Source organism: Gopherus flavomarginatus, chromosome 5 (genome assembly GCF_025201925.1).
Source record: "Gopherus flavomarginatus isolate rGopFla2 chromosome 5, rGopFla2.mat.asm, whole genome shotgun sequence".
Lineage (NCBI taxonomy): Eukaryota > Metazoa > Chordata > Testudines > Testudinidae > Gopherus > Gopherus flavomarginatus.
Genome location: NC_066621.1, coordinates 100026054 through 100046092, shown reverse-complemented (window position 1 = coordinate 100046092; position 20039 = coordinate 100026054). Strand labels below are relative to the sequence as shown.

General features: G+C 47.3%; 1 protein-coding gene across 2 annotated transcripts in view; it reads right to left on the bottom strand.

Moving 5' to 3' along the window:
* Positions 1-20039, bottom strand: part of PLCB2 (phospholipase C beta 2) — a 73398-nt gene that overhangs the window by 23640 nt on the left and 29719 nt on the right. The window contains exons 6-16 of one of the 2 annotated variants that reach the window (XM_050954810.1): positions 13449-13502; positions 11255-11330; positions 10370-10470; positions 9362-9528; positions 9014-9160; positions 7764-7921; positions 5503-5585; positions 3283-3367; positions 1961-2111; positions 845-930; positions 409-505 (exon numbers count right to left, since the gene is read on the bottom strand). In XM_050954810.1, coding sequence (XP_050810767.1) covers positions 409-505; positions 845-930; positions 1961-2111; positions 3283-3367; positions 5503-5585; positions 7764-7921; positions 9014-9160; positions 9362-9528; positions 10370-10470; positions 11255-11330; positions 13449-13502 — 1205 coding nt within the window. Of the gene's footprint in view, positions 1-408; positions 506-844; positions 931-1948; positions 2112-3282; positions 3368-5502; positions 5586-7763; positions 7922-9013; positions 9161-9361; positions 9529-10369; positions 10471-11254; positions 11331-13448; positions 13503-20039 lie in introns of both variants that reach the window. The other variant, XM_050954811.1, reaches the window with a different exon arrangement.

Here is a 20039-nt window from a genome sequence, read left to right as displayed (position 1 = left end):
TGCTTACAGGTGTACAGCTTTCTCCATCACCCAGCAGGGGGAATCCCCACTGAAGAGAAAGACCAGTCAATTTTACTGATACAGACTGCGCTAAATTCTGCTCCTATTTACACCAGTGTAAGACAAGAACAACTACATGGATTGCAGTGGTAGTGGTGTTGATTTTCGCTAGCGTAACTGAGAGCAGCATTTGACCCATTGACTACAAAGGGATGTGTGAGCTGCACATGTCCATGTTTGCTACTGTGAGAGAGAGCAAGGAGGGTAACAGAAGATGGCATGGGGCAACAGAGCATCTACAAATACAGCTGCAGTCAGAATAGCTGGAGATTGTCAATATGTGAACATTCATACTAGCTGTTTCAATGAAAACATTTAGAATAGTGAAAAGACAAGAATTCTTCTTACCTGTTGAGGTATCAAAAGAGTCAAATTTGATGGGCTGAATGTAATTAACCAGGCTGGACATTTCCTCGTAAGCTGTCACTTCCAAGCCAGCAGTGCCCTATGCAAAACGAGAATAGACAGAGGGAGACATCTCCCAGAAAAACAACACACTCACAGTTGGGTCTCTAAGGTTATGGCTACACTAGATCTGGAAGCAAGTGTCCCAGTCCAGGTCTAGGGTTGGGCTAGCAGAGCTCACATAAGTACGCTAAGAATAGCTGTGTAGATGTTGCTTTGAGGTTGTGGTTTGGGGTACAGCTTGAGTTCTCAAGCCTGTGGGGGACAGAGGAGGGGAGGCTTTAGGTTAAATAGTACGATGGGACCCACAACAAGCTGTGATATGGTCACTGCCCAGAAGAAGCAAATGGATCAAGAGAGGAAAGGTCAGTGGCACTACCTCATCTGACTGCATGTTTTTAATCTGTTCTTCATCCAAGTTTCCAGATTCCTCCTCTTCCTCTGGGCCCTCTTCGGTCACATCACCTGCCCAGATTAAGCATACACAGTGTTCACCAGCAGCACAATTAGATAGGCTAGCGTGAAGGATTGCTGATATGTCCTCTAATGCTGCCTCCACTAGCAAGGGAAACATGCCACTTTTCTGAACTGAAATTCCTCCCAGTGTAAACGTGGGAACACAAAAGGGCTACGAAATTGCTCTAATGGCTGCATCCAAATATGGAGAGGCACCACTCTGGGTTGGCGCACTCAAGGAATTCGGTTCTTCCTCTTGCCGGTCTCCTTAGCCCCAAATAACAGTAACAGGATCTAAGCTGGCTGTATCCCCAGAGCCTTCAGCCTGCCTTCATAGCCTTCTCCCATCAGAAGTGGGCTGTAGTCCCACTTCCCCCACCAAGGGTCATACCTAATGGGACAAATCTGGGAGTGGATTTACTTTAGATCCTGATTCCTGGCTACTCTACAGAGGAGCTGTTCCTGCATTGTCATAGCCCTCTGTGCGCCTTCTGTAACAGGGGCATGGAGACTCCATGGGCTGAAATCTCACTTGTTCTGTCTTGGGGTCTCCAAATGTAAGATGCAAAAGAGATGAAAGATCTGGGGGAGCCGCAGGTTGTATAAGCCTTCAAAATATTTATGATTAGGAAATATGTCATGGTGTATTTGCTGGATGCCATAGAGCTACTCGATGACAACACAGGACAAGAATCAAGGGCAATATAGCCTGTCCACGCACACATCAAATCAACAGCCAGTATATGCAGCAGTGCATTTCAGGAGAAGCAGAATGTTTGGCAGATAACCAGGCAACGTATTGGTAACATGATCTTTTAAGGCTCTGGTATCACTATTAGTGCTATATGGTGTCTGAAAACATAATTCTATTCTGAGGAGCTGATCCCCCTCATTCTTCACTCTGAAGTGCCTGAACTTATGCATATTAGATCTCTTGAAATAACACCTGGCCAGTTTGGACATTCTCCAAAGCGCCAGGCCACCCCATGTGAGTGGAATGAGTCCCCTCCCCTACTTCATATTGTACCAGTATCAATACCATCCACAGTGACAGGCTGGTCAGTAGCTTCATTCCTCTCTTTCTTCAGAGAGTCCCGCCTATCTTCAGATGCAGACTGGTTCTTTTTGTTCTTAATCAGAATTTTCCCTAAGAGATCCTGAGGGCTTGGCAAGGGAACGCCCGGCTTCAGCTGTAACAGAGAAAAGTCCTTGTTGAATTTCCTCTACAAAGAGACAGAGCTCATACACTCAGCTGTCCATCTGTATCCGTGAACATCTCAGTCCATCTGTCTGCCTCCACACTGCACCATCTGCATCCTTCAACATCTCCATCCACCTGTCTGTACCTGTATCCACCTGTCTGCTTACAGTGCCAGCCACATCTTGTATCCTGGCCATCTGGCTGCTAATTTTACATTGGCAGCTACACTACTTTTATACCTTTCTCCATCTACAGCCCACACTTTTTTCATCTTTGTCCCTACACTACTTTTATACCTTTCTCCATCTACAGCCCACACTTTTTCCATCTTTGTCCCTGCTTGTGCCATGCTCTGTTTCCAGCCACACATCTGCCTATATTCAGCACCATTTAAAGGGTCACCCAAATATCCTTCTGTATCCATCCAACTAACAGATGGTTTCCAGGTGCTCTACCTTGTCTACCTACCATGATTCTCCCCAAGAGACACTGCATGCTTGCATGATTCTATTGTTGTAGACCTTGTCCACCCTCCAACACCCCACATGCCATCCTTCATTGTGCCTTGCTGTACTGTGGACTGTAAGCACTTTGGGACACAGATGTTGTTGTCTTTTAATTTTTCTGCAAAGCACCATGTATATTTCTGGCACAGCAGTAGTAATGTGCATGGGGGTTACAAAAAGGTAATATACATTTGTACATGCAAACTGGGGAGCTGCATGTGCAATCAATTTATCTGGACATGCACTCCACTGTTCTGTGCATGCAGCTGCATATGTCACTTACCTGACTATGCCTGTACACATGTATTTCACATGCACAACTCAGATGGGGTCTGATTCTAAAGTTGAAGGAGTCACATAGGTATAACAGAGCAGAATCAGGCCTCTAGTTTCAAAAAATCTGGCCCTGAAGCTGAAAAGTTCACCCTTCATTCTCCAAATTGCCCAGCACTCAGCCCCATTTCCAGCTGTCTCCTCTCACTGCCTCTGTCTCTAGGCTCACTGACTTTAATGCCTTTATAAGCCTCCTCCCACTTGCCACAAAGGATCCCCCAAATTACCATACAGGTGGCAGAGCCAGACAGCATCAGGGAGTGATCCCTGTGTGTATGATGCCCTCTCCCCAATAAAAGTTCTCCCCCATCTTCCACTTACTGGATATTTTTCTAGTGGCTCTGTCAGCAGCATGTCCCCAAATATGGTCCTGCAGTACTCAGCCATCTTAGCCTGCTGCTTGGGCCTAAGGAATAATGCAATAAAACAAGAGTGAGACATGAACCTATTGATTCTGGAAAAGAGCATGAGCAACCCTCCTCCACCATGCACCGTGCCCTGCCCCCTAACCTCCCCTCATCCTGATCTCTGACACAGGCTCTCTGAAACCCTCATCCAGGACTAACAGCGTCTGCCCTGCTCCATCACCTCCCCAACAGTAGGTGTTTTGGGGGAGGTTGAATGGGAGTGGCAGGATGGAATTCACTGGTTTAATTATCTCATCTTTCAGCATCAACCACCTCTGATCATTCCAAGAAAAACTCCTAACACTGAGAAGTCTGAAGGAATGTCTAGTATAGTGAATGCTTACGGGAAGAGGGTAGGTTTAGAAGAGAAAATAAGGAAAGCAAGTAAAAAATCACTTAGAAAAGTTAGATGCCTGCAAGTCACCAGGGCCTGCTGAAATGCATCCTAGAATACTCAAGGAGTTAATAGAAGAGGTATCTGAGCCTCTAGCTATTATCTTTGGGAAATCATGGGAGACGGGGGAGATTCCAGAAGACTGGAAGGGGGCAAATATAGTGCCCATCTATAAAAAGGGAAATAAAAACAACCCAGGAAACTACAGACCAGTTAGTTTAACTTCTGTGCCAGGGAAGATAATGGAGCAGGTAATCAAAGAAATCATCTGCAAACACTTGGAAGGTGGTAAGGTGATAGGGAATAGCCAGCATGGATTTGTAAAGAACAAATCGTGTCAAACTAATCTGATAGCGTTCTTTGATAGGATAACGAGCCTTGTGGATAAGGGAAAAGCGGTGGATGTGATATATCTAGACTTTAGTAAGGCATTTGATACAGTCTCACATGATATTCTTATAGATAAGCTAGGAAAGTACAATTTAGATGGGGCTACTATAAGGTGGGTGCATAACTGGTTGGATAACCGTACTCAGAGAGTAGTTGTTAATGGCTCCCAATCCTGCTGGAAAGGTATAACAAGTGGGGTTCCGCAGGGGTCTGTTTTGGGACTGGTTCTGTTCAATATCTTCATCAACGATTTAGATGTTGGCATAGAAAGTACGCTTATTAAGTTTGCGGACGATACCAAACTGGGAGGGATTGCAACTGCTTTGGAGGACAGGGTCAAAATTCAAAATGATCTGGACAAATTGGAGAAATGGTCTGAGGTAAACGGGATGAAGTTCAATAAAGATAAATGCAAAGTGCTCCACCTAGGAAGGAACAATCAGTTTCACACATACAGAATGGGAAGAGACAGTCTAGGAAGGAGTATGACAGAAAGAGATTTAGGGGTCATAGTGGACCACAAGCTTAATATGAGTCAACAGTGTGATACTGTTGCAAAAAAAGCAAACGTGATTCTGGGATGCATTAACAGGTGTGTTGTAAACAAGACACGAGAAGTCATTCTTCCGCTTTACTCTGCGCTGGTTAGGCCTCAACTGGAGTATTGTGTCCAGTTCTGGGCACCGCATTTCAAGAAAGATGTGGAGAAATTGGAGAGGGTCCAGAGAAGAGCAACAAGAATGATTAAAGGTCTTGAAAACATGACCTATGAAGGAAGGCTGAAGGAATTGGGATTGTTTAGTTTGGAAAAGAGAAGACTGAGAGGGGACATGATAGCAGTTTTCAGGTATCTAAAAGGGTGTCATCAGGAGGTGGGAGAAAACTTGTTCACCTTAGCCTCCAATGATAGAACAAGAAGCAATGGGCTTAAACTGCAGCAAGGGAGATTTAGATTGGACATTAGGAAAAAGTTCCTAACTGTCAGGGTAGTTAAACACTGGAATAGATTGCCTAGGGAAGTTGTGGAATCTCCATCTCTGGAGATATTTAAGAGTAGGTTAGATAAATGTCTATTAGGGATGGTCTAGACAGTATTTGGTCCTGCCATGAGGGCAGGGGACTGGACTCGATGATCTCTTGAGGTCCTTTCCAGTCCTAGAGTCTATGAGTCTATAACACTGCAACTCCAGTGCTTCACCTTGCTACCCCCAGCCTCAGACACCCAGGAAATCGCAACCATGTGCTGGAGAGGTTGTGCTTGCCTCTACCTCCCCTCTCAGACAGCAAAAAATGAATTCTCTCACATGAGTTCCCCAGATGTGAGTCCACCAGCAACCACTGGATACTCACGAGTCAACATGGTTCTCAAAGGACAAGATAACTGGGTAGAGAGAGGTTTTGAAAGCACTTTCTGCAATGGCCTCAATGACATCCTAAACAAGAAGAGACAGACAGACAGACAGACAGAGCATTATTATAGTGTCCTGAGACAAGTAGCCATCCAGCTTTCACATCTCTGAGTTGATCATGTCCAGTGGCTCTCCTAGGCATGACTAAACTTCCTTTTCAAACACTCCTCTCGTCTGGTCTCTCAGCATGATGTACAACTTGGATTCTCTTAGGTTGTTTTATACTCAATACTTCACATTCAGAGGTGATGAGGAAGGCATAGGAGGGCCAATGTATATCTTGTTACATGGGAGTGATTCAAATAAATGTGCTAAAGGGAGACTACATTTGGTGTAAGATTCACCGAGGGGGCCAGAAAAAAAGGTGTAAGTGATGCCAGATTAAACTCTCAAGATTTACTGCGACACATACTTCCTCTGAATTTGTCCATTTGTCTGTCATTTTATTTGCCTGTAAAATCCTTCTTGATCCTGACTATCTACTAGCACAGCAAACAGAACTGCTCAGCAACCAGCAGTTACTAACATTCCAGATGCTGACGCCATGGAACTAGTCTCAACAATATTGATTTATTTTTTAAAATAATATTTTCCTCAGGCCCCTATTAAACGGCAATGAACTTTTCTCTATTTTCTTTCCCATTGTTGCTAACTGGCAGGTTACAGGAACATAGTTTTTCTCCTTTATAATTATCTGCCCCCGCTTACTCCTGCTCCATTCATTCAGTGATATCATACAATCCATTGTATACTGCATTATAGTACATGGACTGCAGAGTTCAATCCATTGGGCCAAATTCAGCTCTGATGTAAGCCTGAGGAAAACAGTGGCATAATGCCAGGGATGAACATGGCCCAAGGACTTCAACCTATGCAACCCACGCCCCCAACCCGCAAACCCTGATTCAACAAGCAGTTTTTCTCTAAGGAAGGCGGCTCCAGTGCCACTTCAGGGGGCCACTTGAGCGGCATTTCAAAGGAAGCTGCTACAAGTTCAGAGGAGGAGAGGGTGCAAAAGATGCTATTAGAAAGATGGGGGTTGGAGAAGGGAAGGAGCAGGAGACGGGGGTTCTGTGTATTATATAAACTAAAAACCAGGCTCATGCTGTGTTAACAGGCTATAATTCCATCCTGAGGTTCATTCACATGGTTTAGCAGAACCCCTCAGGTCAATTATAGCTTCCATAATACACAGTTGCGCTATTATATGCCCTATCTGTAGTGAACTGCTATGCAAAAGCAACCATGATACTAAAAGAGAGAGCCTGGGAAACTGCGAGCATTAATTATTACAGGCAGGTCAAGGTACCTGAGCACTGAAGGAGAAAGGGTTTATTTTTTCATATGTCTTGGTAATAATGAAGTGGGGGAATGGGAGGAAGGGGGAACACAGACTAAGTACAAGAGAGCTGTTAACAACTGGCTTCTGTCTGGTGGGATCTGAGCTTTGCCTGAGTGGACTGAGGGAAGTGAGTGTAGTCTTGTGATTTTTACCGTGCATGGTGTTTGTCATTTATGTGGTTAAATGCACTAAAACAAATCCTTCAGCGTGAATAGCAAGTTCACTAGGCAATGGCGCATGACCCTGGGCTGGCTCTCTTTTCCCCGTGGAGCCTTTGAGTGAATAGTCAGGGAAGCTGTATGACCAACATCCCAGATGGCTGCTGCTCTGTTGGATGCATATCATGTACTCCCATGGCATAGTTGTGACAAAAGGAATTACCCCCACAGTGTCGATATTTAACATTACAAATCTGCTGTAGGCATCAACCTGTAGAAGACAACAAGGCTCTCTCTTAACCCTTGTGGTCTTCTGAAAAGATGCCCGGTGCTTGTCGTTTGTCTGAACTCACACAGCTATTCATTCACTCATCCATCCACCTACACAACCCTCCAACCACTAGGCACTCATCCATTCAACCATACATCTCTCCAGCCGCCCAACCACCTCTCTGATTCCATATCTGACAATTCACAAGTATTTCACCTCATTTATTCAGACTCATCCATACAACAGCCCCGTTGCTCTCCCCCTATCTATCTACTTTCCCCCAATTAACCTACACATCAGGCCATCCTGCTGAATAGATGCTCATCTATCCATATACTTGGGTCCCCCTGCCCATTCTTCATCCATTCACTCTCGGTACATAGAAATGAGTACAAAATAAGGACAAATAATCTGTGGAGACAATCCCTCACCTTGAAGAGAATCTCAGTTGTCATGGTGAATCCATGGGTGATGATGGGCTCCTCATCTGGGGGACGACCCTTCCAGCAGTCCAGCTCCACACAACGGCAGCCAGACAGCAGGGTCTGACGATACATTTCAGGAGATGAGATGCCAGAAAACTGGCCAGCTGGAGAGGGCAGGAGGAGAAGAAGAGACTCTGGTTTGCCATTTATTTGTGAGAGTGCATTCTGCATGGAGAGTAGTAAGAAGGGGAAACAGCTCTGTGCACACCCAGGGCAAGTGTGCACTCCACACTGCAGAGAGATTTTAGGTAACTGGGCAGTGGAGCCCTACCTAACACTTCTTCCTCCCTCAAAGCATGGCCTATACTGTGTTTACCTTCTGCACATTGAGGGATGAGGTGTGATGGTATCCACCTACCACTAATCCCTGGGGGAGACACCTGCCCAGTCAGTTGAGAGGGACACACAATTACCTGCTCTTGAATTCCTGAGGGATCTACATCTGACCAGCTGTTGGGAAGGGGTATGGATCTGCCTTCAAGTCTGTGGGGCTATATACCTGCTTGACTCTTGGGGAGGAAACCTGCTTCTCACTGAAATCTTAGAGCATATATACCTGCCCAATCACTTTGCAGGCTAATGCATCTATCCAGGGATAGACACATGCCCAGTCAGTGAAGAGTGGCACACATCTGCTCAGCCTAGGGACTGCTGAGAGAGACACACAACTTGCCAGCTGTTTAGGAAAGACAGGAACCTGCCCTCACATCCCAAGAATACCCATGCCTGTCTATATAGATAGATGATGAAGCCATAATCTTGCACTGCGATGGAGCTGGTGATGGGAAAAGATCCTCGCTATGAGCTTGAGGGCAAGGAGTTGCTCACCCTTCCTACACTGCAGATGTTATACATGCCCTATCACACCCTGGCTACAGGCTATCCCAAAAACGAATCCATCAGACACAAGGGGACTGTGACTAATTGTCTTGAGCATTTAGGCTGATCTCCCTAGTCCTTTTGCCTTGCTTGGCATCACCTAAGCGTGACTTTTCTACAGAACAGCAGAGTAAGCTTTTTCTTTTCAAACCCTTACCAATGGGTTGATTCCTTACAAACTGCCCGACTGCTGCCTAGCATACATGGCACATGGGGCAAAATCCATCTCCAGTGTCAGTACACATGCTTGGTACAACACACCTGCTTCGAAGCTATGGGAAGATCCCTGGAATTGGTGTTTCATCCAGTGGAGATACCTGTCAAATAGGTGTTGTGTGATGAGTTGATGAAGTAATGTGAGAGTGGCTGGGTCATGTCCTGGTACAGCACCACTTTGTCCAGTGATACAATATTGTTTTCAGGGCCACAGAGGAACCAGACCATCCCCTCTGGAGACAACTGCCCTGCAGGGAAAACAAAGCTATTAACAGAAGTGAAATGACGAGGCCTGGCTCCCTTGCAGGTGGGTAATGCTGAAACACAGGGGCCTGCAGGAGTTAGACAGGCTGCTCCAGACACACTGGTAAGTATCAGTGTAACGTGCAGTGTGAGATGATTCCATAGCACTGGAAAGACAGAGAGGCAGTGTGCTGAACAAGACTCACCTCTCTGGATGTTAATCCCACTGGGTTCATACTTCTCGATCAGGCCCTGCACCTGCTCTGGTTTGGCCGGAGGGAAAAGGATGTCATTGAGGCGGGAATCTCGCTGTTTCTTGTTGATAAACTTTGCCAAGTGCTCTTTGGTCATGTAGGGCTTGGCTTTCGAATGGCTAAGGGCAAAGAATCAGAAAGGAATGGAAGAGGGAATGTAATTAAGTGTTACTGGAAAACCCCTTTTACAGCAGTGGGATGCAGGCTAATCCTTTCTGCAGCTAGCTGTGCATGCCCATCTCTCTGGACTCCCACCGTTTCCTAGAAGGCTTTCTTTTCTCTGAAGGCTCCAGCTCTCTCTCAGTTCCTCTACCTTGCAGCACCCTTCCCTCTTCTTTGTATCTTATTTCTGTATCTTATTTCTACATATTTAGTGCTGGTGAAAGGTTACACAGATTGGAGACCAAGGCCAAGGTTTTCAGAAGTGATCAGTGGTTTTTGGTGCCTCAAGTTTTGGGTGCCCAACTTGAGACACTATCAAGGGGCCTGATTTTCAGAAGAGCTGAGAACTCACCTCTGAAAATCAAACCCTTTTAAGCTGTACCAGTTTGGCCACCTGCACACAGAGGGACCCAAAATCATTGGTCACTTCTGAAAATCATGGTCTAAAGTTCTTTACCTGTCCACTGAACAGGTTCAAGTGCAGAAATGGGCAGTGCACACTTCCCACCTATTTGATTCAGCCTTGACCTGTGACCACCTCTGGCAACGAAGAGGGTAGATCAGTCTCCATACCCTAGCCAGGCCTGCCCTCTCTACTGAGGCTGTCAGTAAGCATGTCAATTCCATTGGTGACACAGACACCTGCACATTAGGAGCAGGACTGAGACTGAAGTCACCTCATACACCCCAGTCATTTTGCTTCAGTTGTACCATATTTTCCTCCTTTATTGTCCCCTGTTTGCTTGTCTTTTCCCCTCATGAAACAAAGCCTGCCCCTGCAGCATGAGGAAGACTCACTGAGAGGTGAATATCTCATCGATCTCCGGACGGGGACACAGGTTCATCAGGAAGGTTTTATACACTTTCTCAGGGAAGTCCTCTGGATTGATTGCATCATTCTGAAAAAGAAACCGCAGCTCGCAAGTACTGCAAACCCATGTCTGCCTTCACTTCCTTATTAGAGCCCGTAGTCCGTATTCCTATTGCCCTGCTCTGTAGTGCCTGGAGTATCCTTGTTTGGTGGTGTGAAATAGCACACCGAGCATCAGATGTTGCTTAAAGAAACAGGGCAAGTAGTTTGTGATGCTTTGGGGGAAACTATTTCAATGGGGTAGTTGTGAGTTGTCCCTGGTGTCCCTTGGGAAGGCACAGTTGTTGAGTGGATAAAGCAGTGACCTGGGATTCAGAACATCTGGGGTATATTCTTGACTCCACTATTGACCTGCGGAGTGAGCTTGGGCAAGTCTCTGTGCCTCTTTTTCCCTTTTCATGCATCTGATGAAGTGGGTATTCACCCACAAAAGCTCATGCTCCAATACATCTGTTAGTCTATAAGGTGCCACAGGACTCTTTGCTGCTTTTACAGATGCAGACTAACACGGCTACCCCTCTGATACTTTTTCCCTTTTGTCTATCTTATCACTTGAGACTGTTAGCTCTTTGGGGCCCTAGGTGACACTGTAATAGAAATAATAATAATTGATGTCATCATGGCTGGGAGCGAGGTAAAGCTCCAGCATGGTACAGATTATACAGTTTCACAGTAATTTAGAATGGTGGTCAGGAAGACTACCTCTTTGGGGCTGTTTTAGGGATAGCATCATCATGGCCAAGAGGTCAGGACCAGAGATGGAATTGTCCTGGAGCTCTGGACACCTCTGAATATCCCAAGAAGTCACTCACCTTGCCCTTTGGAAGGTGACAAGCATGTAATGCAGCTTCTACCCTCTTCCTGTCTGCAGGAAACATCTGAAAAATACTGAGAGAGAGAAGAGCAGTTAGGCCTGCAAAATGACAATTTGTGAAGTGCAGTGAGCAAGAACAGAGGTTGGGGCTGCTGGCAGGTGCAGTCAGAGGGTGGGATAAGATGGGGTGGGGTAGTGGGGAGCTACAATCAGAGAGAGGGACAAAAGGGTGCATGCAAAACTGGGTCACAGAGAGAAAGAGAACAGATATGTGGAGAGATGTTATGTACAAAATGCTTAAAGGTATTTAGGGGCCTAACTCCCATTGATATCAATACATAAATACCACTGCTGCTTCAATTCAGAGGTTTCTCCAACCAAAGGCAGGGCTGCCCGGGGGCGGGGGGCAATTGGGCCAATTTGTCCCAGGTCCAGGGCCCCCATGAGAGTTTTTCGGGTCCCCTGGAGAGGGATCATTCACTTGCTCTGGGGGCCCCGGAAAACTCTCACGGGGCCCAGGGCCCCGGAGCTTCTTCCGCTCCGGGTCTTTGGCAGCAATTCGGCAGCAGGGGGTCCTTCCGCCTTGGGACCTGCCGCCGAAGTGCCCCGAAGACCCGCAGCGTGGGGTCCTTCCACCCCAGGACCCACCGCCAAAGTGCCGGGTCTTCTTCGGTAATTCGGCCGCGGGGGCCCCCAAGGCCTCCTGAATCCTCTGGGCGGCCCTGACCAAGGGTAACTTTAGTTTCTGCTGGGGACCCTATAGGACAAGGAAGGGCAAACTACGGCCTGCGGGCTAGATCTGGCCCGTCAGGGCTTTCAATCTGGCCTGCAGGATTGCCATCCCAATGGCGCAGCAGGGCTAAGGCAGGCTCTCTGCCTGCCCTGACCTCGCTCTGTTCCCAGAAGCGGTCAGCATCACGTCCCTGAGGCCCCTGGGGGAGAGGGGGCGGAGGGCTCTGTGCGCTGTCCTTGCCTGCAGGCACCGCCCCCTGCAGCTCCCATTGGCTGGGAAGGGGGACCTGTGGCCGATGGGAGCTTTGGGAGTGGTACTCGCAGGCGAGGGCAGTGCACAGCAGAGCCGCTTGCCCCATCCCACCCCCAGGAGCCACTGCCAGACTTGCCGGCCATTTCCAGGAGTGGCAAGGGGGCAGGGCAGGCAGGGAGCCTGGCTTAGCTGCGCTGCGCGATGCTGCCACCCCAGAGCCGCTCGAGGCAAGCGGCATCGGGTCACAGCCTGTATCCTCAACCCCTCCTGCACCCCACACCCCAACCCCCTGCCCTGAGCCCCCTGCCGCATCCCTCCTGCACTCCAACCCCCTGCTCTGAGCCCCCTCCTGCACTCTGCACCCCCTCCTGCACCCCAACTCCCTGCCCTGTATCCCAGTATTTCTATACTACTGCAATGGCTGCTCAAGTATGGATCAGGAGCTAAAGTAGCCCTGCTCTGTAGAAGGGGAGTGCAAACCACCTCCTCCATCACTGCACCTGCACAAGCACCAGCACAGGGGAGAATAGGGCCTCAAGCCCAATTCTGCTCTCACTTGCATTGGTGTAAATCCAGAGTAACTGCTGAAATCAGTGGAGATACACTGGTGTTAAACTGGGATAAACTGGGGAGAAGACCCAAAGATTTTATACACAGATAATGGGAAAACAAAGAACCAATCAGCTCAGAATTCCTGGATGTCAGTAAGAAACACAGGCATGCCAGCACTGCTGCCAGCCAGGCAGAAAGCTCATTTAGAGATGGACCAGGACCAGAACCCCTTAAGCTTTTGGAGTGTGGTTAAAATGAGATTTGGATTTTACACAGCCTTGAATTTGCAAAACAAAACCCCAATAAATGAGGCTTTATACAACCCGGACCAGCCCGGTTGTTGATCTCTACTCTAATTGAGACCAGAGGGCTAATCCCAGGGTTCCTCTTACTGCAGTAGCAGGACAGCCCCTGCTAATGGGCTCTCCAGACCCAAGGCATGTCCCCCATGGCCTAATCCCCTTCTGGGGACAGCCAGAGGAGACAGAAGTCCCTTTCATTCTTCTTGGGGGAAGGACCAGAACCCCAAGGAGGTAATGACTTGCTCTGGGTGCAGCAAGGCAGACAAAGCCAGGCTGGGCTCTTGTCCCTTCACCCACCTGCTCTGTTTTCGACCTGACTGGGTGCACAATGAGATGTAAATGCCTGTACTCACTTCCTGACAGGAATTTTTCCTTCAGCACTGAGTTGCATCTTCAGCTTCACCAGGCTGTGAAAAAGAGCAGATCGGACAAGAACATGCTTGTATAACCTTTCCAGACCACATGTGCCAGGATTCAGGGAGAGGGAAAGAAACTGAGATGTTAACTGCCAAATAGAGTCCTGTCTGCAGCATTGCTGTAGTCGCATTGGTCCCAGGATATGAGACAGACAAGGTGGATGAGGTCATATCTTTGATTAGACCAACTTCTGTGGGTGACAGAAATGCTTTCAAGCTACACAGAGCTCTTATTTAGGTCTGGCAGATTTTGAGATGCTCCTCAACAGCAGAGGTTTGCTCTCAGTCTTTGGGAAGGAGGCAGAAAAAGTTAGGCAGTCAGCACAGTATATAAATACTTAGGTACCACAGTGAGAAATGCCTGAGAAACCCTCAAGAGAGGTGTTTGTATTTGTTGCTCTACAATGATCCTTGTGGTCAGTTAAATAATATGACACAGTCCTGGAAAGAAAGACTCCGCATTTGTCAGGGCTAATGTGATGCTGGAGGGGATCTTCCCTGGACATAAGTCTTGGGGCTCTGGATTTAATTGCTTTTGTATAATACCAAGCATATGCTTAATTGGCTCACTATGTACTTTGGTTTCAGTCATTCTCATTATGGCTATGTCTACACTACACACCACCAGCAGAGGCATGTAGTGTAGGTGTAGCTGCATGCCGTAGTGAAGAGCACACCACATCTGAGCCTCTCTCCACTAGAGTCTTTCCCTGCTGCTGGAGCCTTTCCCCGCTGCCCGTAAAGGCACCAGAAATGGGGAGCTGACAGCGCCTTTCCCCGCTGTAATAGGCATGCTAAATTAAATTGTATTATACTGTTCAGCCACTAGGTGGCACTGTGCATAAAAATCCCTTTTTTAACAACCCTCAACCATACCAGGCAGAGCATTAAAGGATCTTATGATGAACATAGCTGGTATGTATAAGCAAGTTCTGTGACCAGTCTACATCTGGTACAGAAGCATGACAGGGTGTCAGTAGTAAACTAAGAATAGAAACAAAAGGAAAACAGCAACAGATGTTGCAGACAAAAGGAACAGCAACAAAGGTTCCAGGATCTCATCAATATGCCACTCTTCAGTGCCCCAGCGAACTTCAGCTTCCCCAGTGGACAGAATGGAAGCAGTATTTTGCAAGATTTTGAATTCCAAAAACTCCACAAAGAAACTGGAGATATGCAGCAATCTTCTCTAATATATGCTACAGGGAAGCAGACAGAGCATATCTTTAAATCCTTTGACTTTACTGAAGACAGTCACGGAGATGACTATGAAAGGGTTCTGGCTATGTCTGATGCATTCTTCATATCTCAGAAATGTGGTTTATAAAAGAGCAAGGGACTTCAAGAACCAGGGGGAAAATAATGAATGTTTTATAAGAGCTCTGCATACATTGGCTGAAAACTGATTTTTGGGAATGCAAAACGGAAATATCAGAGACAGGCTAGTAATTACTGGGCTAGAAGATAAAAACCTTTCACAGCAGCTACAATTGAAGAGAAATTTAACACTAGTGACAGCTATACAGATAGCAAAAGAGTCAGAATTAGTCAAACAATATAACAAAAGATAGGAGCAATTTGAAAACCCTGAAGCTAGCTAAGCTATAAACAGAGACTTGAGTGTTAAAAGTCATTGTCATAAAACCCCTGAGGCAAGGAGAGAGAATGCTGAGTCTAAAGCAGTGTCTACACTGCCACTTTCAGCGCTAAAACTTTAGTCATTCAGGGGTATGAAAAAACACCCCTCTGAGCAACAAAAGTTTTAGCGCTGAAAAGCGCCAGCATAGACAGCACTCCCAGCGATAAAGCTACCACCGCTCGTTCGGGGTGGGGTTTTTTTTATCGCCAGGAGAGCTCTTCCCCTGGCAATAAAGCATGTCTATACTGCCACGTCACAGTGTGGCCGTGCTTTAACATGGGCAGTGTAGACATACCCCAAGAGAGACAAATTCCAACCTACATGCAAAAGGAGTGGAAAAAGTCATATCCCAAGAGATGATGCATGTCACAGGCAAACAGCATAATGCATGCATGAAATATGGACATTTTGCAGCTGTTTTTTGCACCAAAACAATCAGGACATTGACTTGCATTAGACAACCAAGAGCCATTGTTTCTGGGATCTATCACTTGTGATGACAGAGAACCTGTCTGGAGAGTGAAACTGAATATTCATGGCAAGACTATTGCCTTTAAAATTGACTCAGGAGCTGACCTCACAGTCATCTCAGAAGGACTTACAATCACCTTCAACCCTTCCCAAAGCTGAAGTTACCTGAGACAGCTCTGACAGTATTCTACCTGCATGGGCCAGTTTACTATAGAAATAACTTACACTCTGGATGCATAGCTTTTGTCTTTGTATGTAATCTAAGGACCACAGACCAGCAGCCTTCTCAGCTGCAGTGTGGCAGCCTTGATGGGTCTAGTGAGACAAGTGGAAGAACCTGATGGAATATTTGGTCATATTGGACTTTTGAAAGGAGATTCAGTACAAATAACCTTAAGAGACAATGCTGAACCATGCATACATACGCTTCAAAGGATTCCTACCCCATTACATCATAAAGTAGAAACTGAGTTAAAGAAAAGGGAGTGGATTGGCATATTCGAGAACATTTCTGAGCCAACAGCCTGGTGTGTGCCAGTGGTACCAGTTATAAAGAAAAATGGGAAAATGTGACTCTGTAGATCTTAAAAGACTAAGGCCTTGTCTACACCACAAAGTTGCAGCGCTGGTGAGGGGGTTACAGCGCTGCAACTTAGGAGGTGTACACATCTGCAGGGCATTACCAGCGCTGCAACTCCCTGTTTGCAGCGCTGGCCGTACACCCGGTCGAACCTCGGGTGTAGAGGATCCAGCGCTGGTGATCCAGCGCTGGTCATCAGGTGTAGACACTCACCAGCGTTTTTCTTGACCTTCGTGGAATAAGCAGGTATCCCAGCATACCTGAGGAAGCCTCTCTGGTAATCAAGCAGGTCTCCTTCCCCGCGGTTTGCTCTCGCATTCCCCGAACCCCCCCGCAAGCAGGTCTCTTTCCCCGCGGTGTGCTCTCGCGTTCCCCGAACCCCCCCGCAAGGTCTCCTTCCCCGCGGTTTTCAGGGGGGTTCGGGGAACGCGAGAGCACACAGCAGGGAAGCAGGTCTCTTTCCCCGCGGTGTGCTCTCGCGTTCCCCGAACCCCCCTGCAAGCAGGTCTCCTTCCCCGCGGTGTGCTCTCGCGTTCCCCGAACCCCCCCGCAAGCAGGTCTCCTTCCCCGCGGTTTGCTCTGGCGTTCCCAGAACCCCCCTGCAAACCGCGGGGAAGGAGACCTGCTTGCGGGGGTGTCATAAACAGATAGCTAAGGGTTAATGTCTCTTTCACCTGAAGCACCTGACCAGAGGACCAATCAGGAAACCGGATTTTTTCAACTTTGGGTGGAGGGAATTTAGTCTCTGAGTCTTTGTCTGCCTGCCTGCTTTCTCTGAGCTTTGGAGAAGTAGTTCTACTTTCTAATCTTCTGTTTCTAAGTGTAAGGACAAAGAGATCAGATAGTAAGTTCTATGGTTTCTTTTCTTTGGTATTTGCATGAATATAAGTGCTGGAGTGCTTTGATTTGTATTCTTTTTGAATAAGGCTGTTTATTCAATATCCTTTTAAGCAATTGACCCTGTGTTAATACAGAGAGAACATTTGTATGTATTTTTCTTTCTTTTTATATAAAGCTTTCTTTTAAGACCTGTTGAAGTTTTTCTCTACTTCAGGGAAATTGAGTCTGTACTCACCAGGGAATTGGTGGGAGGAAGGAATCGGGGAGATCTGTGTGTTGGATTACTAGCCTGATTTTGCATTCCCTCTGGGGGAATAGGAAAGTACTTTTTGTTTCCAGGATTGGGAACAGAGAGGGAGATTCACTCTGTTTGGATTCACAGAGCTTGTGTCTGTGTATCTCTCCAGGAGCACCTGGAGGGGGGAAGGGAAAAAGGATTATTTCCCTTTGTTGTGAGACTCAAGGGATTTGGGTCTTGGGGTCCCCAGGGAAGGTTTTTCAGGGGGACCAGAGTGCCCCAAAACACTCTAATTTTTTGGGTGGTGGCAGCAGGTACCAGGTCCAAGCAGGTAACTAAGCTTGGAGGTTTTCATGCTAACCCCCATATTTTGGACGCTAAGGTCCAAATCTGGGACTAAGGTTATTACATGAGTGGCAGTGGGTGGGATATAGACAGAATCCAGAAGCCAGTAGGAATATTATATTTTTCTTTTCTCTGCTAAGGGCTTTTTAGCAGAGAGAAACAGTTGGTTTTAAAAGGGAACCAGAGAGAATTTTTTTTTCTGCTCTCTCTGGCAGTTTGTGGCTTGCATGTTAAGCGAGAAGCCATTAAGAGACTGTTGAGGGTCTTTTGTCATGCAATAGCCCTCCCATTAGGAGGCAAGTACCAGCACTTATATGCATGCAAATAAAGTGGTTTTTCTGGTTTCCCTTCATTGAACATTAGCTAGAGAGAGAAAAGGAAAAAAGCACTGTTGCTAGGCAGACTCCAGGAGGCAACAGAACCTGCAGTTCAGAAGATAAACACCGGAGGGCACCCCAACACAAGAAAACAGGAACCATGACTTCTAAGGCAAAAATTGAGGCCGAAGAACAAATCAAAGAAGCTGAACACAGGCGACAACTGGAAATAAAACAAAAAGAGATGGAGATGAAAGAAAGAGAAGAACAGATCAAAGAGGCAGCCTACCAAAGAGAACAGGCAGCCTACCAAAGAGAACAGGCAGCCAAAGAGGCAGCCAAGGAGGCAGCACACAAAAGAAAACTAGAAGAAGAAGAGGTGGCCTACCGAAGGAAACAAGCAGAAGAAGAGTTGGCCCACCGCCGAGAAATGGAAAAGCACCAAAAAGAAATGGAAAAACAACAAAAAGAGAATGAAGAGAAGGAAAAACAGAGAAAACATGAACTGGAGTTGGCAAAAGCTGGGCTGCCTGTGCCAGCCAACCCTAACAACCCGGCGCCCATTATTGCTCCACAGCACAGGAAATTTCCCACCTACAAGGCAGGTGATGACACCGAGGCCTTCTTGGAAAATTTTGAAAGAGCCTGTCTTGGGTACAGCATTCCCGAAGACCAGTACATGGTAGAATTGAGGTCACAGCTCAGTGGACCTTTAGCAGAGGTGGCAGCTGAAATGCCTAAGCTGCAAATGAATGACTATAAACTTTTTCAAACCAAGGCCAGATACCGAATGGGGATAACCCCAGATCATGCCCGTCGGCGCTTCAGAACCCAAAAGTGGAAACCAGAGGTGTCATTTCCCAAACACGCCTACTACATTGCAAAAAACTATGAGGCCTGGATAACAGGAAACAACATTCAAACCTTGGAAGAACTGAGCCTCCTCATACAAATGGAGCAGTTCTTGGATGGTGTTCCTGAAGACATCACACGGTACATACAAGATGGAAATCCCAAAGATATCGCTGAGGCGGGGGAGATTGGAGCCAAATGGATGGAACTGGCAGAAAGCAAGAAAGCTACTGTCAAGGGGAACGATTACCCCAGGGGGCACACAGACCATAAACCCTACAACCGAGGACAGCCAAAGACCCCACATACCACCCAAGTAAAGCCACACATACCCTACCCTTCAACCTCACCAGTCTCCAGTAACTCACCTCGGCCCAGTGACCCATCAGATGGAAGATGCTTTAAGTGTAATGAACTGGGACATATCAAGGCCAACTGTCCCAAGAACACCATGCGAGTGCAATTCATTACACCACCATCACACCAAAGATCCCCAGGCCCGGATGCCTCTCAAATACCCTTGGAGCGAAGGGAAAATTTGAGAGTGGGCGGAAAGAAGGTTACTGCGTGGAGAGACACGGGGGCACAAGTGTCAGCTATCCACCAATCCTTCATTGACCCCAAATTCATCAACCCAAAGGCCAAAGTTACAATTTACCCCTTCATGTCACAAGCTGTAGACTTGCCTACAGCTCAACTGCCTGTCCAGTACAAAGGCTGGTCAGGAATGTGGACTTTTGCAGTCTATGACAATTATCCTATCCCCATGCTACTGGGGGAAGACTTGGCCAACCAGGTGAGGCGGGCCAAGAGAGTGGGAATGGTTACACGTAGCCAAACCAGGCAAGCTTCCAGACCCATTCCTGTTCCTGAACCGTCCACAGAGGCCCCGTCTGAGTTACCGGAGACCCAGACAGAGGTAGTGGACCCGGATTCCATGCCTACCACTGAAACAGCCACAGCATCTCCAGTCCCAGGCCCGGAACTGGAACAGCAACCAGCACCAGCAAGTGCAACCACATCTTCAAACTCAACGCCAGAGGGCGCCAGCGAGCCAGAACTGGCAGAAGCAAAAGACAGCCATACCCAAAAGGCTCAGCCAGAGCCTGAAATACCCTCAGGTGCACCAGCGGAGAGCGGTTCACCAGCAACGGAAACAACCCCATCACCTACAGCGCTTCCAGAGGGACCAAGCCCAAGTCCACAGTCTGAGGAAGAACTGGTGACCCCAGCCTCAAGGGAACAG